The sequence below is a fragment of the Diadema antillarum genome, unplaced genomic scaffold (assembly GCF_040938485.1).
Source record: "Diadema antillarum isolate AM-2024a unplaced genomic scaffold, OU_Dant_1.0 seq00000367_RagTag, whole genome shotgun sequence".
Classification (NCBI taxonomy): domain Eukaryota; kingdom Metazoa; phylum Echinodermata; class Echinoidea; order Diadematoida; family Diadematidae; genus Diadema; species Diadema antillarum.
The window spans coordinates 1993674-2020895 of NW_027271368.1; the positions used below are offsets into that span (position 1 = coordinate 1993674).

The following is a 27222-nucleotide window of genomic DNA, read 5'->3' on the forward strand; positions in this document are numbered from 1 at the left end:
GACCTTCATGCTCAATGTAGATTTTATGGATGCAAGATGACGTCACCATTACGTCATTACCTTTTGTTACTATTTAAACCCTATTCATGGCATACAAACTGCCTTCATGAGACGTTAGTTTGACACTTTTTCATACTACACTGTATAAGAAACTGCCACGACATGCACGTGGGATATACTTCAGACATGATAGCATACTATGCAGCTTTGCTGCGTGAAAGATACCACAATCAAAGATACCAAGACTCGCTCCGCAGCAGCACAAAACCTTAATCATAACCATGGTTCTGAGGTCGAAACCACCACTATCAGGCTTAAACGCAAAGAAGTGTATTAAAGTGCAGTTAGTCTCAAAAGTTTACAAAAGAGCTTTTATCTGAAATCCAGGTAAGTTTACCCTGCTGAAGTCCGAATTTGCCTGAAGAAGAAAATACGATAAAAACGTAGAGAAATGCGGAGATTGCAGGTAGAACAACTGGCGTAATCATGTATAATTATGATAAATCGTAAGTACTGTTTGAAATACACATCACAAAGAAACAACGTGATACTGAGGTACTCATCATTAACTGTTGTACATGAAAAAAAAACAAACAAACTAGTGTGCCAGTACTGGTATTGATTATTTGTGACATTGTGGAAATACTATTATTTAGTTGATGGCATTAACTTCTATATTGGGTGTTTGTTTGTTTTTTCTACTCGTCTCCAATATTCCTTTGATCTCTTGCCTCCACTTGACTAGATATCTGAACAATGTCATGAAGAACGGGACTTTGTGCAAGTTTGAATAGTAACAAAGATATGGACGACACTCAAGAGAGAGAGAGAGAGAAAAAAAACTCCCTTCACATTTACATAATATCCTGTTTCTCAAACTGCTTTTACCACTGAAGACATTTTGCGTTTGATTGTTAGGATTTTCCAGATAACTTTTTATTTCTTATAACCAAAGCGTTCATAAAAATATCACCATACAAAATTTGATCGTGCATGATGACATTGTACATTTGACATGTTCACCATTATCATTACATTGTTTCAAGCTAACACAAACCCTAACATTCCCTATACAGACATAAGAAAATAAATAGGGCGAAATACAAATGTTAAGCTCATTAAAAACCACCCTACATAAGATCTGCAAGAACTGAAAATGAACTATTTGTGTGATCTTTTGAGGCTGTGTAGGTTCGACAAACAAGAGCGTCTTGTTTAATAAGCTAGTGCGAGTCCCTCTTCGTCTGCAGGTTAGGAGAAAGCGCAAACTTATTTTCGATATAGTAAGTGATAAAAAAGTTAAGCTCCGATATGATGTTGAGACATTACTTTTCTGCACATAGCACTGAGTGTTATTGATTTCATACAATATTTCTTGCATAGCAGACGTATACAGTTGCTATGACGAACCTAAGAAATGAGTGTCAAAGGCCCATCGTATGGTTAGCTCATCTGTGGTAACGCGTACTTGTCTGTAGCTGCATGTTGGACCTACTCACGGATGGGTTGTAAAGAAATATGGACATTCTTAAGATATCATATAGGAAGTATGATTTTACAGCACAGATAACGGAAACCATAAAGGAAAGAGTTAAGCACAGAAATGTAATCGGGTTTTTTGACATTCTGATGACGAACAAAAAAAAAATACCTAGATTCCATCACCAGAAAATTTTGAATGTTTAGAACATAATTATCATATTCTGTAAACTGTACAGAGTTAGATCACACGGTTTTTTCCAACCTGACAATGTGAAAACACACTTCCAATTACTTTTTGCTAATCACGTGTGCTAAGATGTACTTGTATCTCTACAAAACTATATAAGCTGCTTATTGCGGGAAAAAAGGAAAAAAGGTAACAAAAATGTACAGAAATCACCGAAATGATGATTTCCCCTCACCACTGATTTGAAGTACAAAGTAGCTTAATATGAGATCAGTCAAGGAGGCTCTTGAAACAAAGCCTCAACTACAAGACTGAAATTTGTCTTTCAGATGACATCATAGTACCATAGAAAAAAAAACCACTCATAACGTCATAATATGTACAATGTTATTACTATACTGTGACCGTGACGTCATGTCCTTTGTTTTGCTTGATGCCATCGCGACTTGATAGAAATATTCCTCAACTATTGTGTTAGTAGTAGCCAAAGAGACGATCCGGGCAGCTAAGTGTCATGCGATCACGTGACGAAAAGACAGGTGCAATGGTCAGTCTAGATACGTTGTCTAGTTCCTGCTAAGGGCGTTTTCTTGCGCCCCTTTCCAGCCAGTCGGAGTACTGCACAAGTGAATGAGGACCGGAATACGCCGCTCACGAAAACGTGGGGAGAGCAGCCATGGGATTAGACGAAAGTTTGTTGTACGTGGAAATAGTGGGAGGTGTCCATTGGTCACGTGATATGGGTGTCTCCCTTTCCCGCTTTCCATGATGACTGGTAGATAACGGAGCCTTCTCACCTCATCATGTGAGCGGGGTGGCGATGCGCCATCATGGCCTCCATGTCCATCGGGCGCATGTGCTGTGACCCGGAAGAAGACAAAAGCAAATGAAAGGTTAGCAATATCAGGTGTAATGACAATGAATAATAACACATGATTACATCTGTTTATTATGATAAATGTATTATTCACAGAGTCTGTGTTTGGTCCGTAGAGACTGATACTGAGACGAGGGGAAAGTACTGGGATGATGTTAGCATGTATGGACGCGATAGGAATGTGGCACACATACACACACATACACACACATATATACACACAATTGATAATAAACATAAAGGGCATGGTCATAGCACATTGTAACAAGGCCAAGTATAATCGTGTTGAAGATTAAAACTAAAGCAAAATCAAAGCAAACTCTCTGTTTTCAGTTTATGTTGTATGTATCATTAAAACGAGCTCGGGAAATATTGAAAAAGAAAAACAGATACACAAACAGAATCGCCCCTTTATTCCTATGTTCGAAATGATATTATGAAGGAAGTGAATAATCGATTTTCATTGAGATAAGGGCCCCGTCTTATAAAGCCTTCAAATCAATCACAAGTCCCCAAATGAATCGCAACTTGCATTGCAGCTCACAAGAAACTTGTGATTGATTTCTATCATAAGTCTTTATAAGACAGGCCCCAGACAGGGAGAACAAAGGAAGCTATGGTATTTCTTTAATTTTTTTCGCGCAACACTGATATTGGTCAAAGCTGTACGAAGTACATGTACTCTCTAAAAAAAATCGAGTGAAAATATTCACTCTTTAAAGAGTGAATACAAAAAAGAGTGAATTTAGAGTGAAATTGAAGTGAATTTTGAGTGAAAATGTTCATTTTCACTCATTTTGGAGTGACCTCAGGGATCACTCGAAGATTTTGGAGTGATCCCTGAGGTCACTCTAAAACGAGTGAAAATGAGCATTTTCACTCGATTCTTTTTAAGAGAGTATGTAAATTGATGACGTAATCACGTCATATAGCCTCACAAGCTCGAAACGGAAACACACGCAAGCATTTATCACAATGTCTTCCTTGAGTGATGATATGATAATCATGTTTCGTATCATATTAAATGGTGCATACTTGTGATAACTTGGCAATATATTATATTGTTGAGAAGCGGATGTTGTTCCCAAGTTATCTCTCTGGATATTATTCATATAATATTTACATAAATATAAACATGATATGCATTATACAACGTGGCTGCCACCGATAACACTGTTGTGTGAAATCACGTGAAACCCCAATATTCCACAACTATTGTAGGAATTGATTTATGTACACTTATACTACTTTAATAAACCTTATTTGTTATGTCTGATTGAAATAACTCTGTATACCACCGTCGATTTTTGAGGTGGAATGCCTTCAGAGTGTATGGCATTTAACAGTAATCTCCGAACAAGTAAACAAGCAATGAGGCTAATCCATTATATAAATACGTAAAAAGAATATGATCCCTCCATACGGTTTATTCGGTGGGGCAACATTCCTTCAGATTAACTTGCGATCCCTTGGTATGTTTAGTGCTATATTGCACCAACAGCTTTTTTTTTTCTTAGTTCAACCCGTTGCCAGTTATAACTTTACCAGTTAGGAATTTAAGAATCTCGGAGAAAAAGAGTTGGCTTTCATTTCAATGTATTGTATACCAAACTACGAATGGAAACAGCACACGATGTAGGTAAAGTAAGTAGTATTTTTAGTTCAGTGGAATATTATTGCCTAATGGCTCTGGATCATTGCACTTTTTAAAGAACGCCATATTATGGATTATCAAACTATTATTAAATGAATGAAAGCATAAATAAATAAATAAATAAATAAATAAATAAATGAATAAATAAATAAATAAATAAATAAATAAATAGATAAATAAATGAATAAATAACTAAATAACTAAATAAATAGATAGATAGAAAAATAAATGAATAAAGGAATAAATAAATAAATAAATAGATAAATAAATGAACGAATAAATAAATGAATAAATAAATAAACAGATAAATGCATCTTTAAAAAAACAATGTGCACCGCAATCCCACTTTCATATGGTTTCAGACCGAGGAAGCTGAAGATAATTCAAGAGGAGTTGATTTGCTAATATACGTGCATAAAGCTGAGCACTTCACAATGGGAGAAACTTATGAAGACTTTATGTGACAAAAGGATATCCCTCGAAACGTTATAAACGTACAATACAACTTTAAAAGAGTAGAAGGACTTAACAAGTTACTTCAAACTAGTGTTCATGAAAGCTTAAAAAGACAGGTATATCACCGTACCGAAATAGTGCAAATAATCGTCATCTTCGATGAAGTCACATTCTTATTGCTCAGCATGGTCAATCTCATATTAAAGTATACTCTATTTCTACATGTACATCATTTCTACCAAAGTAAGAAGACAATACTTTTAATCATATTAACGATTTATTTTTCTTTTCATGAAAAAAAATTCTTCTATTTTCACCTTAATCATTATCAATCACAACCTTCTTTGCGTCTCCGTTGTTTGTTTGGAATAGAGATTTATATATTTGTACATCTGGTTGCTGTGTCTCTGGTGTACCCATCGAGGTAATGAATAAAGACAAAGAATCCCGTATGTATGCCCAGTATTCCTAAGACCATTTCCGAGAGTAAAATAAACCAAGAAATATTCTTTTTCTTATGTGTCTACACAGAAGTTATGATAATAACAATAACAATAATCAATTCCTCCATCTGCTGATGAGTAAACATCACATTTTACTCTTTTTTTTCATCCTCGACGATCGTCGTTTCTTTACGGAATCCTGAAAGAAAGGCCTGCAACCTCTTTCCAGCGTGATTGTAGCTGATGTCATCACCACAAAGCACTTGATTTCCAAAGCCATTTCCGCTTGGCAATGTGCAAGAGGGTGTTTACAGCCTCCGAACAAAAATACGGGACTGAAACTGCAAACAGTACGCTCCTCTCTTCTGTCGCCGGGTCCTTCCGCCCCGACCTCACTGCACTTTCCCCCGCCAACCAGACGGCTGGATTTACACGTCACCCGGTCACTCATTCCAGTGACCCTGAGGGTCAAATGAGGTCACAACACTTTCCCCCCAAAGTCCACTTCTACTTTATCTCGACACCATCATCAACAACAGCAGTAGAAAGAAACAATACGCTGCATGCCACTATAGGGTACTAACGCAATTAAACTAGAAAATATATGTATAGTCATGGCAAAATGCATAGACTTGAGGACCTGATAATTCAATTATCACTTTCTACCATTATCACTTTCTCTTTCATTTACTGTTTTTACATTTTTGGATAATTTCAAGGAATTAGGATGACTCAAGCTTAATCATTGCATGGGGTAGGTGTTGGTGGTTTCTATGGCTATTTCTCTATACGTTCTCATCTATACTGGGGTGCGATATGAATGTAATGCATGAATACTGGCATACAAGTTCATTCACTACTTTCGATTAGCATTTCATGACCCCCCCCCCCAAAAAAAAAAAAGAAAGAAAGAAAGAAAAACCAACAACAAGAACAAACTAATCATATGAATTTCCAAAATAGTTCATGTTAAAAAATTTCAACTTCCGTAACAGATGCCAACAGTTCTTCATTTTTGCTACAATGGCCTCTCTTCTTTCTCTTCACAAAGATATCATTTTTAAAATCTACATTTTATCATACTGTTTAGGCCTACATCTTTCAAACTTGGATCAAAATTTCATCGTTCATTTTCTCTTGACGGAGCGCTTCAGGGAGTTCATGCAACTATCTAAGAATCGTTCCGACGGCATGTTCGTCCACAACAGTGAATACCGAGTTCGCTTTAACCACTAAAACGGTCACAGAAGCCAACCCTATACCAAGAAGAATGAACAATTCATGTATAGATTTTTTTGTTTTAAAGCAAAAGAGCATATCATCCGATCGCACTGAAATACTTTTAATCAAAATCCTCGAGGCTTCGTCATGGTTCCGGTGCAATTTTTCAGAGGAGCCGAAGATTTCTCCTAATAAGTACTTACAACCCCGCGAAAACAAAACAAACAGCAGGAACCGCGAGTAGCTGATATTGAACCACAGTCATTCGGACAAACAAACAAACAAAAATTTGTGAGAGATGTATGTTCAATGGGAAAATCAATATCGATTTGGGAAGCAAAGAAAGAGGCGCTGCCCGGTACGGTACAGAGAAATTCGTGATTTACTGTACAAGCTGAAACCGTCGACAATCCGTCACATGAGTGATCTTCCTCGTATGTTCTCAGAAATCTCTTATAATTTGGCTTTCTGGTGTCAAATATCTTGCATCACTGGAAACACGTGTAGGTGACAACTTTTCAGAATAACCTAATTCTTTGTAAGGGTCGCGGTCATTGTTGTTTTTGGTACTGCAACGCGTCCGGTGGTTGAAATCATCATTATTTATGAGATGTTTGAGTGAATGGCATTTCATGCTTTTCCTTTTCCTCCCCACGGGCACCTGGGCGGTTGTTGACGGGAAACCCAAGGCGTGATCACCGGCTTCCTTCACTTCCTTTCTCGGCGACAGAGCAACGCTATCTCCAGAACTACAGGATATGAAAACGTCTCTCAAAAACTAACTAAGGACACACCAGTAAAACAAAACAAGATTTCGAAACAGAGGGGATTACTGCTTTGAAGTGATTATCAACCAAACCAACATCACTCTAATTGAGAAAACGTTAGCGATCATAATTTTATATCGTACTCATTTTTTGATGGTGTGACCTTTATCTCCATAGAGTAGAGTGTACCAGGAACGAGACTAAGGAAAATTGGTTCAGGCGCTACCGTAAACCTTCTTTTTCCCGAACATTACGATATAAGAATATTCTATAATTTTTTACTTCGTATTCTAGTATTGTGAACAGTATTTTACCGAGTCAAGTGTGCGCACAAGCGCAGGTAATGAATAAAAAATCAACCGTTTTATTGGTGACACAGAGTGATTCACTTCTATAGCGCCAAAAAGTTAGCTGAACAGGTAAAACTTGAAATCACAGAGTTATCGGGGCATGAAAAATTAAAAAAGGACAGCAACACTTCCGTAATATTACAATAGATCCTGCCTTATACTAAGATCATAACATCATTTTACTATTGATCGATGGAAAGGCATCTCATATCGAAATGTATACATAACCGCCATATTCACTTCCGAATAAACACTCTCACTTATTGCGTGCTGTATCTATAGAGTCAGCCAAACTCTGGTAACTGAGCGAAAAAAAAACCCGGAGTTTGAGGGGAAAGGTTTGATTTGCAACATTCTTTTCATTCAGGGCTCGGATACCCATTTTTCAGGAATAATGTCAGCAATTGGTATTTCATACAAACGCTCAAGAATGCTTTGATTGCTCAGTTGGTATCCCAAGTCACGTTTAATGGGTGTTTATATTACAACGATTAAACAAAAGTGCAAGTATCTAACAAGGGCAATATCATTTAAAAAGATGGGCTAAATTCTTTGTCAATTGATCAATCAGCAAATAAAAGAAAATGAGGCATAAAATGAGGAACTCTTCTTCAAATTCTTCATTATCATGCAGTGTTTGTTTGTTTGTTATGCAGTTATTTTCTTTTCTCCTTATCTCTATTCTATGGGAAACTATTCATTTGTATGAGACCTGACCGAAATTAAGTTGCGATGAGGTGTGGATAGAGCACCACCGATTTAGGCAATAGAGGAAGCGGGGCTTATGGCTTGTATCAACACACAGGAAGTAATACGTTACATCTGGAGCACGGCGCTTGAGGACGCGAGCGCTTTATCCTGCGTACTTCAACGCCGTGGGCAATAATGATTTACAATATCATCAACACTGATGAATGCACGCAATTTCTGAACGTACCGTTAATTTGGTGACTAGTAAAATAGGTAAACATTCGCTTGTTACTTGTAAATGTCACTGCAAAAAACATCGCAACTTTCAGGCCAGGAGTTTTTGATCGCTTCATTAAATTTAAAATTCGTAGCTGATAAATCTCACTGATGTTCGGGGAACCGGTCAAACCCCCTCACTGTCTCAGGACAATAAAAAAAAGATACAGAAGACATTGTATGCATCATAATCGGTAGCTGTGGTGGCAGAATTGAAGGTAAAGATGAAGATGAAAGATAATGATACGAATTAAGGACTTGACTACCGGTGTTTCCTATTTCCATTAAGCAAAGCAAAGCAAAGCAAAAAAAAAAAAAAAGAAAAGAAAGAAATGCTTTCAAAACGCAACAAAGAATGGACATTGAATTGCATTGAATTGAATTTAGATAAATGCACATTTCAAGACTGCATTATTTCATTATTTGAGCAACCAAACCTAACAAACTACAGTAATACGATTACAAAGCCATGCTGAGCTGTAGGCCACCTCCCTGGTAGGCCTAACCCTCATCGAGTGGGATGTGGGTATCAACTTATAAAGGCAATGGACAATATTATTAATCTCTTTTGATTCCATTTTTCGTCGTTGTCTTTCTATCATACAGAATCTCATATATGATATTACAAGATTATTTCAAAAGTAAACATAAATATTCAGAACAAAATACATTAACAGCATAAAGCGCTTCACTATTTCCATTTTCAAACACGAGTGTGGAACCTGTTCTATACAACATCTGTATGTTCACCTTCGTGTTCCTTTAACAGTAGACGCACCCTTGTTCCATCGTCTCCTCCCCGATTATTGTGATTTATAATTAAGCCTTTCTCTCAACTTAATGAGGGAAAGGAACCCCGTCCAATGCTCTGTGGTCCCACAAAGGGAATTGGGGACCTGAGATGGCTATCGGGGCGGAACTTCTGGTCCTAATTTAGGAGGGATTTCAGATATTAGGGCGGGAGATTACGTCGTCTGATCTACCGTGAGAACGACAGCGCCAGGCCGCCCGGGTCGCCTCACCACGCAGAGAGCTGGCGATGAGGGGGAGATGAGAGTGACCCGGGAGGTGGGCTTCCCATCTCCCTGGGATGGAGGGAGTGTACGTGTATGCTTTGACACCGCGTTCCATATACGTGTCAGGTGGTGTCGGAGCAGTGGTGAAAGTGTTCTGATTGTCAAAGATCGTTCTAGTGATGGAAACGGTGGAGGTACACCTAAACACAGGCCCGTCTACGATGTCGCACATCATTGTTGTATTATACTCATGTCACCTATGCATGAATTCCCCTCTCACAGTTCAAATAGTCCGTATAGGCCAACATGAGCTGTTGGCCCAAATTGACCGTCATTATATATATACTTGATTCCTTTTTGTCAGCGTTTATTATGACAAATCAACCCTTTGACGTTTGCTCAAAAAACATCAAAGTAGCTTCAACAACAACAAAGAGTTAAGAAATAAAAACACGTTTGCACAAACGTACTTCCTCCAGCTCTGCTTCACATACACACACAGTAGGACATAACACTACACAGGGGCGGATCCAGGAATTCTGTAAAGGGGGCGCAACTAATATTTCTGGTGCCACTTCCGGGTTTCATTTCTTCTTTCTTTTCTATTTATTTATTATTTTCTTAATGAGAAATAAAGGGGGGAGGGCGTGCGCCGGTTGCGCCCCTCTCTGGATCCGCCACTGCTACATGTATGTTATCTGTGTCTGCCTATCAATTTACTACGGAATCTTTCTCCATTAATATGTAATTTGTGCTTCAACAAACTATTTCCGACTCCATATTCAAATACAACCAGCAAACAGAACAAAACAAAACAACGGAAATATCCCGACAAGGAAATAAGATTGTAGACTCATATCTGTAGGCAGCTGAAGGAGATAAGGTAGCCATATATTCGAGGCTATGAAATAGTCTATCCCACAGGGAGGTGAAAAGACCTCCCTGGCCTACTATTCCAACACGGAATTAGACAGTGGAAATAAAAAGAATGGTTACTGAATAATGTTGCTCATTAAAATAGGATTAATACACTAAAAAAGCCGTCTATACATGTTTATGGGCACTGGAAATATACGAGGAACACTGTTGTAGCAAAAGGTTGTATAAGAGCTAGCCAGGGGTGACTGGCGCAGTTGAAGAAGTATAGCAGTGGCGTCGCCGTCGGGTAGAACTATAGTGGTGGTAACGGCAGAATCTGAAATTTGTAGGACAGAGGTGGAACCACCTCCCTGGTAGGAGCTCGCCTGTAGTACTTCCTTGGTAAGAAAAACTACTGGTGGTAACTTACCAGCAGGTGGATGGAGCAATATACCTAGTGGAGCAAGTACAAGACCCTATATAAGCTGTGACATTAATAATAGCAATGTAGCACTTGGATGGAGACGTTATAGGCATGTTCCTACTGTAACACTGTCGTGTATAATATGGAAGAAGTGGTAAAAATAATTGTCAAAAAAATGATTTTTTTTTATTATGATATCTGTGTTGTTGGTGCAGAAACCGAAGTCAAAGTCAGTACATGTAAAAATGTACTTCATACAGGTTTTATCTGTCTGTTGTTTACAGTAGAAATTAAATATCTATGTCTAAACCTAGCTACTACTATTCTGACAGTTTCGGTCGAGAGGGTTAGTTGCGCTTTCGTCTCGCGTCCTACACACCAAAATAACTTTCTGGTGATAGCTTAATCCACACTTAGCAGGGTCTTATAAGTTTTAGAAACTGGGCCAGTCACTGACCACAGTCGATACGGTAACCCTTGACTATCATGCTTTGATAACTCGACATCATCTAGACAGCAACTCACTTCTTTTCTTTCTTTCTTTCTTTCTTTTTTTTTGAGAGAGAGAGGCAGATATCGTGGTGTGAGTTTCTTCTCTGTTTGCTTTCACTTGACCCCGTGGGTCATCGGGTGTTGTGCTTTCATTCAAGATTCCATTACACCGCCACTTAGCGGGACTGGACCGGGGAAGTATTCCACACCTAGCTTCGTGTCGAAAGAAATCGGGGGTGCGCAACTTCCTTGCTCTTGGGGGAGGGGGAGGGGGAGGGGGAGGGGAGGTGGAGTTGGAGAGAAGGGGAGAAAACAAAATGAAAAGGGGAGGGGATAGAAGGGGAAATGGGGAGGGGCAAAGGCCGATGGGGTGGGGTAGGAAGGCGAACGCGAGATAGAAATACATGTAATTCGAAGTAGAAATCATGGCCGACACTGCTTTGACACAGTTTGGAATCCCCCCCCCCCCCCGTGTGATTTGTTTGTGTTCATTCACAGCGGCTGCGACGCTCTAGCTTCCTCATGGGATATGTCAGTGACGACAATTCAATAGTTTCTGTTCGGATGAGGACAGTGAAAATAAGAGATGTCAGTGAAAGACGAGCAAAAGAAGATACTACAAAAGAAATCCTGAAAATCCAACAGCAGTTGGTATTTTAATGATTGTTTTGTTGCCTTGATGGAATCTTCATAGAATAATTTCATGGTGAAAACGCATAAAAGAGCATGTCAGATAAAAGAATGAATTCTCGTAATTTTAGTTTATCCCTTCATCCTTTTCTGCCTGTTCAGATTCATCTGACCACATTATAGATTCTAAGTTTCTAAGATTCTATTAACTTCTAAGACAAGCTTTCAATCTACAACCTTTGCACACACTGGCAGCAAGCCAATACTCACTCGTGAGACAGTGAAACAACTGTTTAGAACGAGTTCACAAATGATGCCTTGACAAGACACGTATAGTGTATAATGTATCCTAAATGTTGAATTCGATTCAACTTAATTTGGGTGGTCGACGTGATCTTCGGGTATGTGAAAAGACTGACATAAAATGCAAATATGCAGCTCGAAGGATGCAAACAACACTTATTTGACGCTCTGACGAAAGGACATTAATCAACCAGATCCGTGCTCACTGAAGTTTTTGTTTTTCCTGTTCCCTAACGACTTATCCAGTATCGTGTTACTTTATCATGTTGTTTGCTATATATTACCTTTATTTTTTTAAGTAAAATGAACGGGCATTACAAGTTTGATATGATCATCTGATCATCACTGGTTGCCGAATGGTGAGAAAACAAAAGTCTCGTAAATGCGTTCAAAAGCAAAAATGGAAAGAAATCCATCCGACTTGTACAGCGAGGCTTGTACAGGACTGCTAGCTCACCTAGATAAAATAAAACCTAATATTATGAATATATTATTCGTTCTCATGTTGCACGGCAATACATCAACACGAGTGTGTCCGGTGATATTTGAACAAGGCAAGCTTTCAATCTGATGAAATGCGTGGCATGCTGAAGGAAACCGATCTCTCTGGTTTCGTTGGGATCTTGCCATGTGTTGCTGCCCTAGTCCCATACGTTAGCTTCTGAGTAGGGAAATTACATAGTCTTCTCTGTTTGACTATTATAGGCCTAACCAATTTTGCCATTTTTGAATATACTACAATAATTATTGTTTCACCAAGCCTCACACATTCATCACGAAATTCTGATATACCGATATAAAAATTCTCTAAAATCCAATATTATTCTACTCTATGCTTAAGTTGACTTTAGTGCAACAAAATAACATTACTAAGACAAATGGAACATTTATAGGCGTCATCAAGAGCATCCTCCCCTCCCTTTGTTAAAAGTGGTGACTACAAGAACAAATGATCGATTTTTTTTTTATCACACAAGAGTATGAAAAGATTATGGTCTGCCATTTTTATAGATATACTTATACTTTTTGGCGCAAATCGTAGGGAAAAAATATCTAAGCGATTTTGAGTCATGCTGAAGAGTAACACTTTAGAACATACAGTCGATATTGAGCAGTGGCTCAGAATGATATTTTTGGTTTTCCAAATGTCCATATTGTTATCATTGATACCGCAAACGCTGGTACCGAAATCTCAAACGACAGGGAATGAACCGCTATCAGCATCATGAGCATGTATAGAATGATAGGAAATGAAATGCATATCCGTCACAGGCATGAACTCATCATAAAATAAGTAAAATAATAGCACATAATAAAAAAAAAATACATAGCGATATAACCACACGCACTGAGCTATATGATCGTAAAACATGATCCAAAACGCCAGACTTTAAAATTGACTGCCATTTCAATTCAATTCAATTGACCTTATATTTCCATCCAACAGAAAAGTAATACCGGTTCAAAGTGTACATAAAAGGGGAATTCCGGGCCAAAAAGAGTAAAATTTTATGAGTACAAAGTGGAAAATTGGATCAAAATTGGCTGAAAATTTTACAAGAATTTTGAAGGCTTGCTAACTTTCACAAAACGTTTCTTGAACAGTTACTATGAATATGTAAATGAATGAGTTGATAATGACATCGCCTCACAACTTGCCATCATCATAGCTTGTCAACAAATCCTCGAATTTCGGGGGGGGGGGGGGTTGTTCAAATTGAAAACATACCCAGTCTAAAATCCCAATACATCTCGAGTTAATATTCATTTGAAGCTATTTAGCAAGGAATTACATCATGGTTTACACTTTTCTGGCAAAAAAAAAATAAAAAATAAAAAAAAATCTTATTTTTTCCGTTATCAATAGGAAATTGTGAGGTCATGACATCATCAGCTCACACACTTACATATTCACATTGTTCCTGTTCCAGAGCTGCTTTGCAAAAATGAGATTATAGCAAAACTTCATGATATCATAACTTCCCTGATTTTTCTCCCATTTTGATCAAATTTTCCCTATCGTGCTTAGAAGGTTTTACTCTTTCTTTACAGACTAATTTTTCACTGGTGTTAATTTCCCCTTTAAACAAGCAGATGTAGAGAGAGCTTGATTCCAACTGGTACGAATTCCAAGTTCGAAGTGGGTTTCCACCTACAGAGGCATGGAATCACTGGAAATTTATTGCTTGTCTTCTCAAAACTCCCCAGATCATCGTAAATAGTGAGGAAAGCAGGAACTGTTTTCGTACATGTGAAACGAGCCATATACAGATCGGTCAAAGAAGTTCAAGGATAGGAAAGGAACTAGTCTATTTCAAGGATCCAATAGATATAAACGGAGACTGATGGGGAAAAGTATGAATAATAACAATCATTATCATTGTATACCAACAGTATAGCAGCGATAAAAACACAATACTATTTGATAACATGAATAACAGTGTACCAATATTACATAATAAAATTATTCATACCATCCATATTGTGATCATTATTTCCCACACAACAAGGGCAATCATGAGATTGTTGCCACAATGTTGTTGGCCAAAATGTAGTGAAAGGGCCAATACATGTCTTTCCTCGCTGATATCATTAAGTCATACTGGAGTAAAAGTGAATTGTAACAAATTTCACATCGTCTTCTTAATTCCATATCTCTTCATCATTTACTCGTAATTTTTAAAGATACAATAGTCTACAATGAATTGGATTCCAGAGGAACGGAAGTAATTATATTTGAGTTCACCTCATCAATGACATTTCTGTCTGGTGAGGGCACGATCCCCCTCCTTATTGCATAAGGTTGTAACTGACCAATATCACTATTCTTTGAAATAAGATAATTATATCATTTCAATTCATTTCACTATTATTTTATTTTATTTCATTAATATATCATTGTCAACAAAAGGCGATTACAGTATAACTTTACCTATAGGCTTATCATGGTTAAACAGAATCAATACAGAATCATAATAAAGGAATATAAGTACTACGAAAGGAAATAATATCAGTTACCCTCTGCTTGTTCACGTAATACGGGAAATATCTATACGGTCTTATGGTGCCATATTCCACTTGGGCAATTATCCATCATATCCTCATTCCCTGGGGCCGAAGGGCGAATGGAAAAGGAACCCAAACAGTATATTTCCCGTATTACGTGAAAACAAGCAAGGGAGGCAACGACTGTATCATTTAGATAGGCCCTAGATAAATTCTGCACATATTGATCAATATTTCCGGGGAATTTAGATGTTCAAATCACCGGCTTTGTGCCCTATTGGGTGTCTGCACAATGTTGATCAGCGTATGTACATGTACGTTATCTGTAAGCATGTGCATGCACAATATATGAATCCGAATTGGGAAACACTTTACAACGGGAGCAATAACCTCATTCACATAACACGGGATAAATTGCGTGGATGTTTGACCAATCAGATAGCATAAATTGCATAATGTGACTGTACCAAAACATAGGTTTATTGTTATACGAAATTAATGCAGCTCATTTGTCACAGGAATATAAATAATCTTACTGTAAGAACACACAATCATACTGTGACTTTACTGTCGAAAGAAAAGCTGTTGGAAATGGAATCTTCAAGGTGAAATTTTACACGATGTTCACGTTGACTTCAAGTACTGAATGCGGGTAAGATCAAATCAAACTCGAACGTAATTTGTTATAAAGAACGTAGGCCTATGTCGTTACGTATTTTGAAAATTTTCACATTTTTTTTAAGTTCAGTTATTAGGCCTACTTATTTTTCATGAGGGAATTGCAAACTACAAACCCTGCTTCAATGCAGCAGTCACCACCATTTCCAAAACACCTTTTCTTTCATAAATATATAAATAGTAAGGTCGCAGTATATGTGTTTCCTTACAAATACAATGTATTTTCCCTTTTTGTAAGACATAAGCTGCATAAGTTTCATGTGTAAATGTTACGTAGTAATTGTACGGTTTTGGAAAATGTAATGAATGAAATGAAAAGAAATGAAATGAAATGAAATGAAATGAAATGAAATGAAATGAAGTGAAATGAAATTATGGGAAGACCACTTCGTCAACAAGCTATTTGACTTTGGGGGTATAACTGATTAACTTGAATACTGAAACACTTGTAAAGAGCTCTTTGTTTAGAAATGTGATATAAATAATCAATAAATATGTGTTGGTTAGTACCTAAAGTGATTACAATCCATGGATTCACTTCCCAAATTTGTAGAGGAGAAGATAAGCCCCCTCCCCGCAGACTTTGGTTTCCGTTCAAAAATTTGAGTGTTCTTTTATTACTTAGTGTCAAATAGGACCCTCAATTTCACCTATAGGCCTACTAGTATGTGATGGAAGAGAAAATGTAATAATTTACTGCACTTTATATTTTTAATCTAAATTATGCATTGAATTTGTTTGGAAAACCTTACAACAATCTCTATACTATATTGTATTTTCGTTGTGTACTGTGTTCTTGAACAAAAAAGGGGGGAAAGAAATGAATTAAACTAAAGTGGAGCTTTACTCTATATTCGTCACTGCATGCTATCATAAGAATCTCATTACAAAAGGCCTGATTGCGTTCTTTTCAGTTTTGACTGGAGAGATCAGGGTTTCGCTCTTGTCCCTTTGCCAGTGTTGTTGTTTCGAAATATGAACTGTTCTGTATTGCTGTGTTGGGTTGAAGGGTATTGGATCTGAGGGTGACATCGGTCGAAAACTAGAATTGCATTTTATGGACCTGCATTTAATCGAAAACGATGACCTTATGTTTCATTACATAGCGCACATCAAACAAATTGCGAACGCTCGTAAAGCTCCGATCTCGTCTGTTACTGCCGCGCTGGGGCTGGGGATGCAGAGAGGAACCTTACCGTACCGCTTCGGTTCAATGGGGAGCAATAATGTGGTTCTTCAAGCAGGGCGATAGTAAGATCTTGGTCAACGGAGGATAAACTTCGAATATTATCATCTCTCAAGCCGAACCGTACACCTGTTTCGGTCTGTCTTCTACCAAACACCAAGTCATCATGTGTTTGCCCCTTCCTTTCATGAAGCAAAAAGTTAGAATATCTTGAGTTATCAGGAAATAAACCCGGAAATGCCACTATAGGCCCCCTATATTTTTGTTAGTAAAGAGCTTATGAGTGATCGCTCCATGAATGACATTGATGCTTGTTGTAGTGCGGACTATTGTAGCAAGCAACGAAGAGATAATAGAGGACAAAAAAAAATCACCTGCTGGATTCAGCAAATGAAAAGTTCTGTCTTTTTGCTTTGTCCATTCTTTGTGTTTTATTGGAGAGGGTCTGTTTAGTAGTCGAACTTCCCCTCCCTCTCTCACACACGCACACACATACACACACACAAATACACAAACACACACACACACACACACACACACACTATCTACTTATCTAATTATCTGTCTAGCTCGTAAAATAAATCAATAAGATAACATTACGATTTGACACTAGTTTAGTGGCATGAAACGGCGATGTTAACTTTTAGTCGACGAATGTTTCAAAGGAGCAGTCGGCTGGTAGGCATCTGCGTCATAGTTTTACTTGATGGCTAAGAAGTAAGGTCATGGTGTGTTTACCACTTGCTGCAATTTTAGTTACTACATCTAATCAATGTTTGTATTTGTTATTAGACTTGCTAATAAACAAAGATGATAATAAGAAAATACGGATTATTTTCATTACTAACATCGAAGAATCTCCCTTGTAATCGATCATGTAAGGTATCATTGGAAAGGTTTTATTTGCTCCATCGTCCATTGATGATGGACGTAGGCCCTACTTGTTTCAAAATCAAATCAAATCAAATCAAATCAAAATGGCGCTTATCCCGTCTTGCGATTAAAGTCTCATATGTGGCGACTTATCTAGTCATGTTTTTACATCTATGGTCATTTTCATCTTTGCCTCACGATTCCCAACATAACCTCATGACTGAATGAATATCACTCTGGAGACAGACGCTCCTACTGTATATACACGAACCGTTTGACAGGTTCTTTTCTGCTTTATGAATTCTCCTGATCCGACGTATAAGGGTGGGATAGAGATGTGTAGTCCATTTCAAACGATGTTCAAGTAAACTTAAATGAATAAAATACCGATCTAAATCGAAAGCGCACATTCAATAGGAAAGTCATGGAATTGTTATGTTTCATGTGTTTGTTTGTTTGTTTGTTTGCTTGCTCGCTGGTAAGTTGTTAGCAGCTTTACCGGCTAGGGAGTGGTAGGGCATTCCTAAGTTTGGGGGTATACTAACATCATGACTAATAATTATGACATGAAGGCATGTCACCGAATGTGGTACATGCATTTTACAACGGGGATTTCAAGGTATTATATATAGTATTGGTTGAGGTGAGAATTCAGCTTTAAATTTAAATGAAAATTTAAGGAGTATGCAATTCTAGAGGAATTTGGTTTTGAACTGGCTGAGATATCCAAAATCAAAGCATAAAGTGATCATTATGAAAGGTCTGTTCCACCTTTGTTAGGATTGCTTTGATTTGGATATCTCAGCCATTTCAAAACCAATTTTCATCGAATAAACTTTGAATTCATCTTAGAATTATATGCTCTGTCATACTACATAATATATGAAGTCACAAAATTGGAAACCAGAAACCCCATCTCAACCGAAACTGTACTGGACGTACTGGAGCTTGAGGGCTGAGCTGGTCTGGAATGGCGATGGGTCGTAAGAGTACACAATTGAGAAAGGTGAGCTGTGATGGCGACACATGTTTGGAGACAAGCGTGCCTATTTTAAACGCAATAAATTCTACATAATTCGAGAAAAACATGCTACATGGGAAAAACACACAAAAAACCAGCAAACCTACGTATTATGCAGCCTGATAGTATTGTGCTTTCGTCATTCAAAGTAAGCTGAATTATTAACGTTGAGGGAACTAAAGCGTGTGAAAAAAAAAAAAATCACTAAGCGTAGTAATGCTTGAGAATACTTTGACCCAGAATTTCAATATTATTGTTGCATGTTCGTTTGTAAATTGTCTTCTAATTGAAAGAAAAACAGTTGCAGAAATAAATTGAAATGGAAAGTGAAATTGAAAGTATACATTCAGTGCTGATGTTCAACGTTTACATCCTATTCATTACAGTGAATAAATATATATGCTACGTATTGCCTTGCGGAATCTTGCAGTTTTTATTCACCTGTTCCAGGGCGTTGACCCCAAAGATCATGCTTTAATGGCTAAAACTTGCGACATATGGAGATGATTCGGGTCGCGGGAAGAATCGTGCGAAAAATATCAAATATGGGCACAGACGGTAGTCATCAGTCGGTCGAAGACAGATCCGGACCGACTTTGTTTTGGGTACACACGAGTTTCACGCTCGCGGGACTCGGCAGTAATTACACGGGGATGTCTCGGGGAAGAGAGGTGGACGGCAGGCCCCTGGAGGATCCGGAGCTCGCGGCCAAGCGCTCGCGTGTGCAACGAGAGCGGAACCAGAGAAAACAGGTTACGGACAAACGTTGCTCACTGGAAGAGCACAACATCACTAATAGCCGGTATCATACAGATGTCCATTCAACCACTATTTTTATAAGCTTCATTCATTCTTACACGGTATATCAGAGGCACTGGAGGCATGTTGGACCATGCAGCTCAAATTTTCCACACTGAAAATATTTTTTTCATAAAGGACAAGTTCACTCAAATATATTATGTGGACTGAGTGAATGCAGAAATAGTTGTAGAGCACATCAGTGAAAGTTTGAGGAAAATTGGACAACCTCCATTCAAAAGTCGTGAATTTCTAAACTTCAGTGCCACGTACCAATCAGTGGATGAGAAGACTACAACAGTTTGTGACGTAATTGCAGGACAACGACATTATAACATGTGTAAAGAAAATATAAATATATCAGCAATATCTACATTGTAATGTGTCATCATACAATTTTCTTCAAGCAATCATGCTTCTTATTAATTTAACTGACATGATGTTTTATTAGACATCGACAGTACAAGAAAGCAATTGCGGAGTTTAGATGCTATAATATATATAGCAGCACACATTCAGAAGTATACAGTTTTCACATGCAATTCTCTCCTATATTCCTTCGATGAAAGTAAATATCATTGAAGAGTAGTCATTTTTGAATGTAGTGACTTTATCATCGTTAAATCAGAGTGCGAATGTGTGTGTTTGTGTGTGTGTGTGTGTGTGTGTGTGTGTGTGTGTGTGAAATCAGAGAGAGACAGTGAAACAGGACGAAAGACCTTTCGTCGGACAGACTGAACATGTGCGTGGGACATGATGTTGTAGATCATTATGGCGTCTTGAAGAAACATGAAAAGGCCTGCCGAGCGACGTCGTCAATGCTACACGAGATATCTTACCCCGATGAAACCTTGTCGACATACTGCTCTGGCGACACTAATTGGTAAATTTGGACCACCCTTCACTCAGAGATGGCGTTTTGGGCCATCGCATACAGACTGTCTCCTCCATAGTATGATCAAGGAGGCAGTACTTCCTTAGTGTATATGACCATGGAGCTAAGAAGACACATGGTATGACCAGGGAGGGTCTTCCACCTCCCTGGTATGACACTGCGGTTCCGGACTTTCTTTACTATATCAAAGACTGTTACTCAAATGAAAACCCATGGAGTTTAATCAACATCGCTCAGAGAAGATTATAATTTACTTCACAAGTAAATCAGTGAAATATTTATTCCCCTCGCTGTACCTTAGACTTAGCTACGGGAAGTGAGAAAATTCCTCGAATTGAGTTCCCGCGCTTGCATAGTTGTGATGGTTGAAAGTTTAAACGTATGCTCATCATGCTCATCCTCCCTGGTTAATGCACGCAGTGGCTACGTTAGATGTACTTGTGCACTTGTCATTACGTAATAGGGCAGTTCGCACTTTTTATGCCGTTAATGGCAATGTGGCTATTACCGAGATTATCAAAATGGTGCCATCATGCATGTGAGCTAGTTACAGGCTTCTCAACTATCGAACCAGGGAGGTGGAAAGAGACTCAGGAATCGAAGCTACTGTATCGCGCATCTTCTTCCCAATGAAGTCAGTCATTAATTGGTTTCACCATGGATGCTACAAAACAATATGTAGGTACCTATTTCTGTGGTTTCACATCTCCATGTTTTTCACCTTTGTCTGATGAAAATGCGACCTTCTGACAATAATGCAGTCTTCGCGAGAAATCTCGTTAATACCATCTAACCTCTCACAACTTGCCATAATCTACACGAACAGGTTTAGTTTGTGCTCAAAGTCTTGTAATGTCCCGATATTTCGTTCTAACGCAAATTATTATGCCGGTTTTAAATCTTCATACATCTGACACATCATTATTTTGAAGTTATTCAGCCAGTACTACATCATGATTTACGCTTTTGAAACAGAAAATATATGTTTATAATACACGATCGATCAATGCCAAATTGTAAGATAATGACAGCATTATGATTATCTCACTTGCATATTCATATGAACTGTTCGAAAACTGTTTTGCAAAAATCAGCGAAACTTTAAGTTCAAAATTGAATGACTTCCCTAAATTTGATCCATTTTGATTAAAATTTTGATCCTTTTCGATTAAAATTTTGAATGTTGTACCCATACAATTCTACTCCTTCATTTCAAAGTAGGCCCTACATTCTAACTGATCCGGAATTCCCCTTGACCAAGAATGACATGGGAAGGGAAGGCGGAGAGTGGTCCAAATTAACGACCTCTTCACAAAATTGATCTCATAAAACTGCTGCAGTGAAAAACTCTGCGAGTTCTGCATGTGATGTCGTGATATTATTCTTGTAAAATTTAGTAGCGTGGGGCGGGGGGGGGGGGGGCGGGTACGTAATAGTTCTCCTAACTCCACGATCATTTTCTTTTCTTTCTTTTTTTTTTGAGGGGGGGGGGTGCCCAATATGATTGGAGCATTGATGACGACCTGTGTAAAGTGTCACGTTGCGCTGCTATCACCGGAAGCGAACTGATAGAGTGTGGAGGATTTCCCCATACCTTCGGCTCAAAGAAAGGACTACAGACAAGCGATAACGGACGATAGCCCACAAGCTCCGTTTGCATGATATGACGTTCGGCGCTTTTATAAACATAAATTAAATTATCTCCACCGCACATTGCTCAAAGGACTTCCGACACCGTGGCGACAACCCTTGGGACACGGCTCGGGCGAGAGTCGCCGCTGCCAGTATCCACGGGCGGAAGACGAGGGGGACAGATATCAGAACATTATTACGTAACACTGACACCATCATCCAGCCGACCCAGTCAATCATACACAAAACTCCTCTTTTCGTCTGTTCTTTTTTTTTTTCCTCAGGTATGGTACGGGAGATGGAATTCATTCTGTTGATTTCTTTGCATTTTCCCTTACAAAATCTAATAATACATAGAGACCCCTGCCGAATCGTTAATTGTGAACAGGATTATGGCTGGAATAATTTCTACCTCTATTCAATCCTGCGACTGTCTCCCAGCTATTTCGTCCAACCAAGAATGAAATAGTAGTAATAAAGCAGGTCACGGTAAAATAGGTAAAAACTCGATGAACAATTCCCCCAGCACACATAAAACTACAAAAATTGTGATGTTTACTTGTGAGGATGAGTGGTTCAAAGCAAGGAACATGATGTATAAACTCGTTGGTCAAAACCTCTGTCAATCCCAACCCAACCGGACCGGGACCGGTCCGGAGAACGGCCTTAGATCAGCCTTCTCGCATGTGCAACCAGAGTTCCCGGAACATAATTATAAGAATTGTGCTTGTATATCCAAAGCGAGAGGCAATGATCGAGACAATATTAGGACGATTAGTGAAAGATTAGGCCCTACATTGAGAAACAAATGTTACTCCACAAGTCACACATCTCACAGTCACATCAGTCGCAATCGAATTCTAATCAGATTTGTCATAATAGTTTATTCATCTTTAGGTAAAGATTGGGCGAGGGGAGTGAGTTTCTGGTGAGTTTACTATTGAGTGACTGTGGTCAGCTTGTTTCTGCATGAATCCCATAGTTAGATTGGTTCTAGTCCGTCCGACTTCGTGTAGGCCTACTGGTTAGAACAAAAAGCTAGCTCTAGGGTTAGAAACATTTGCCTCGAAGTGAGCAGCTGGCCAGATGGTGGTATTGCATTTCCCATATGATATTACGGGTATCTATGCTCTAAATGAAAATTTCTCTCTCTGCAGAAGTGGCAACGTTTCTGGAGGAAAATTTAAGAGTGTAATAAAATACATACAATGTACCTATACGTAACACTCACATAAACACAAACCAGGGTCGTGACAACTCCAGCTGCACAAACACACACACACACACACACACACACACACACACACACACACACACACACATGCATTCATGTATATATAATGTATAAGGCCCTATATTATTCTCTGACAAACTGTTTTCATTTCAATCTGTGTACTTATATCTGTATGTTTAAAAAAAGAGAGACTGTGATTCAGCAGCACAAGTGAGAAGAATAGCTGCCTATTCTTGTTCGAACTACTTTCATTGTGAAAAGGGCCTGATATTGAATGGAATTCAAATAAAGAATATCACTAAAAAAATCAGAAAATTGTACGCGCATGTGAGAAAGAGAGGTAAACTAGGAAAGTGGAAACCTTTTACTGTGTTTCACATTCCTGTCCTTGTTGCTCGTCTCTGATCCTGCGTAATTACGTTGAACACACACACACACACACACACACACACCACTATGATACAGCAGGGACATGCAAATATCATGGAGTACAAGAGAAATAGTGCCGTGCGCATGCGCCTCAGGATAGGTTCTTTTTTCATCGGTTCTCATCGGGTTTTTTTTTTTTCTAGAAGATTTGGTCAAGCACCTCTAACTCGATGTGTTGTGGTTTCCGGTCTTTTTCTGGCCTAATCGAAATCGGATGAGAGTAGAGCGGGTTACTCCAGAATTTCTCAAGAACTCGCCAGTCACTGTACGATATCGTTGTTTTACTTTCTGAAGCTACCATGACTGTCAGTAAATTCGGCGCCTTCGTAACTGCAGTCATAATAAGCACGTGGAGTTTATACTGAACAGATTGTAGTTATAGTTTATACGTATGAGTTGTGATTGGCGATTTATTTTCTCTGTTCTATTTACACTATCTCGTGCATTTTCCAGTAAACATGCTTCTCTTTAATAATACTTCATCTTGTAAGCTTCGGCTATGCGTAATGTCACACCCAAGTTACATCTTTCGTTGTTTGTACGAATTTATCACATATCTGACATGCAAATCCTTGTCACCTGGGACTAGAAAGCAAACCTCTTCCTCCGATATTTGACATTATCGAGTCCCTCATTTTACAATTTAGTGTTCGGTCCCTGATTTCGCACTTGTAAATAGCATACAAAATAATGATAATGATTATGATAATAATAATAATAATAATAATAATAATAATAATAATAACAATAATGGTGATGATAAATTCTGCCAAAAGAGAAACATTCTTACAATCTTCTGCTTCCAAATATGCTCTGCAAATGAAAAGAAAAAATAATAAGAAGTACAGAGATAAAATCTAATCAGGAAATATCCTCTATGAATATGATGGTTATTATGAGGTTTGAGCATAATCATACCTGTTTGCATACCAAGACAATTTGACCTAATTCAGACGTCGTGTTTCTACTCTGAGTACTCAGGTATTTGCACGCTTGAAGGTCGCGAGACTGCCGGGTATGTTCTTCCAGACTTTATCCGTCGTGTGGCATAAATCCTTGACCAATGAAACAACGTGTTTAGTTCGGAGACCTCTTGATTTGAGTATATACTTTACGTTGCTACAGTTTGTTTTACGGTCACCCATTATTGGCGTCGGGAAAAAGGTGCCAATACAACACCGCTATTAAAAGTGAATATGAAAGAAATCGGGTAAAAACCAAACCAAGAGACCGTGGGAATTTACACAAGGTTACACTGAGAGGTGTCACATGCTATTTTACAACTGTTTCAAATGAAAACAAACATTGAGTCAGGGATAAACTTAACTCGGTTGAGCTGTGACTGTGGTGTTTGTGTATGTGGACGCCTACATTTGCAATTCTGTATAGAATACAAAATCGTGGAGCAAGAAATGGAAGAAAGCAGTGGACAATATTTGAGGAATTTGTGCAATTGTGGCAGTACGTGGTAAGAAACAGTAAGAATCGCTGTTATATAGTACTATCTGCAGTAGTATCAGAAGAAATATTTGTGGAAGAGGAAGAAGTGTTAGAAGTAGTAGAAGTAGAAGTTGCAGCATTATCAACAATAATACCAGCTGTTTTAGCAGTGTGTGGAAGAGGAAGAAGTGTTAGAAGTAGTAGAAGTAGAAGTTGCAGCATTATCAACAATAATACCAGCTGTTTTAGCAGTAATAATCACTATCAATACAACGTGACAACAAGCGAATATCAGAAGCATAAGTGGCAATGATTGCGGTGGTATGGGGTGGGCAAGCGCGTTTACATGTTGTCACAGCAACAACAGTTGTTGTAGTAAAGACATTTATACATTGACAGCAGTGAACTGTGATTATCTAACTAGTTGAAGGTTAGGGGAATTTTTAGATAATTGCAGCCCTATTCTGTTAACCGTGCTCTTATTATGACCTTCCCTCAATCGTATCAACAAAAATGTGGCTATTAAAATCTCATTTCAAATGAATTGAACTGAACTGAATTAAATTAGCTTGACACACGAGACAAGTATATATATTTGGATCAGGTAATTTACGTGGTTTTTTCTCTCTCTACCTGATGTTTACTCAATTACTCTTTGAATTCTTTATATATCACAACCGCGTGCATATGCCGTGTTCCAGGACACATTTTATAGATTTAATTAGTCGACATTGATAAGGGTTGTTATATTGAGAAGCTAGGCACTTATCGCCTTGTGCTATTCAGTGCTACACTCGAGACCTCGAGTGAAAAATATGACATTTACAGCAACGATGAACAAGAGCTCTTTACACAACATTGTGGGAAAATGAAATAACATAACACTATCACGCAAATCATCAATATGATATGCGCCTATAGTCAATATACACCTGATGCAGATTAGAAACGGTAGTGTGAAAATCATATCTGCAAACTCGTTTATACATACACAAGTGACAAAATATTCCCAATTGCCATTTGGGACCAAAACTAGACGTAGTCGACTTATAATAAATGAGAAGAACTCACAAGAAGACCTCTCGAGTATTAAAAACGGAAGAAACAAACAGCAACAACACAACAAAACATGTTGGGAGTGAAGGAATTTTGTTTGAATGCCTTTTGAAACTTTCAACGTGCGTTAGTACGCCAACGACAAGCATAGACGAATCTAACGAATCAAAACTATCGATTTTTATTTAGGCACAATCCGACAATAGGAGCAAAGGATGATCGAGATAGAAGAGAGAAATATGTGCTTCTCATTGAAGGAATTTTACATAAATGATAAAAAGAAAACAAACAAATAATCTTTCAGAATTTACCTGATGATGCACGTTCATGGCAGCCCTGTTCCTCACGTTGCTCATGTGATTTTGCAGACAGAAGGTACAGATAATCCTGGGCCCCGCTTCACTGCCTGGCCGGAGCATGGCCCTGTGCATGCATGGCTGTTCGATCTCCTCGTCGCCGACGAGCAAGAGGGTCCCGAGGTGGTTGATGTAGCTCGTCGCTAGCCTAAGAGTTTCGATCTTCGACAGCTTTCTGTCACGGGGTTCCGTTGGTATGAGGTCCCGAAGTTGCACGAACGCGCTGTTGACGCTGTGAGTGCGGTCGCGCTCCCGGGCGTTGGCTGCATGTCTCTGGCGAGGCATATTTGTGACACTATCAATCTCGTAGCCGCCTTGCATCAACGGGCTGCTAAAGTTGCCTACGGCAGACATTCGGCGTTCGTGTTCCGCCACGTCCCGGCGGTAGCAATCTGCATCGGACCTATCCGTGGATGAGGAGCTCTCGCTGTCGGAGTCAACTCGCTCCCCACTCGCTCCGGAGAAGGCATCCTGGACCTTACGCTTTGGCAT

The 27222-nt window shown here is 38.6% G+C and overlaps 1 protein-coding gene across 1 annotated transcript; it reads right to left on the reverse strand.

The window, feature by feature from the left end:
• Positions 1–2462: 2462 nt before the first annotated feature.
• On the reverse strand, positions 2463–27222 carry LOC139731249 (basic helix-loop-helix transcription factor scleraxis-like). Its single transcript, XM_071642136.1, has 2 exons — positions 26686–27222; positions 2463–2528 (listed from the first exon to the last, which is right to left on the reverse strand). Exons 1-2 carry the CDS (start codon positions 27220–27222, stop codon positions 2463–2465), a joined length of 603 nt encoding a protein of 200 aa, XP_071498237.1.

Bases quoted from the DNA above. Each gene is read 5' to 3' on its own strand.
- LOC139731249 (XM_071642136.1), bottom strand. From the start codon at position 27,222: ATGCCAAAGCGTAAGGTCCAGGATGCCTTCTCCGGAGCGAGTGGGGAG. The intron at 2,529-26,685 runs GTAAATTCTGAA...TCCGGGTCACAG, and splicing joins CCATGAACGTGCATCATCAG to CACATGCGCCCGATGGACAT.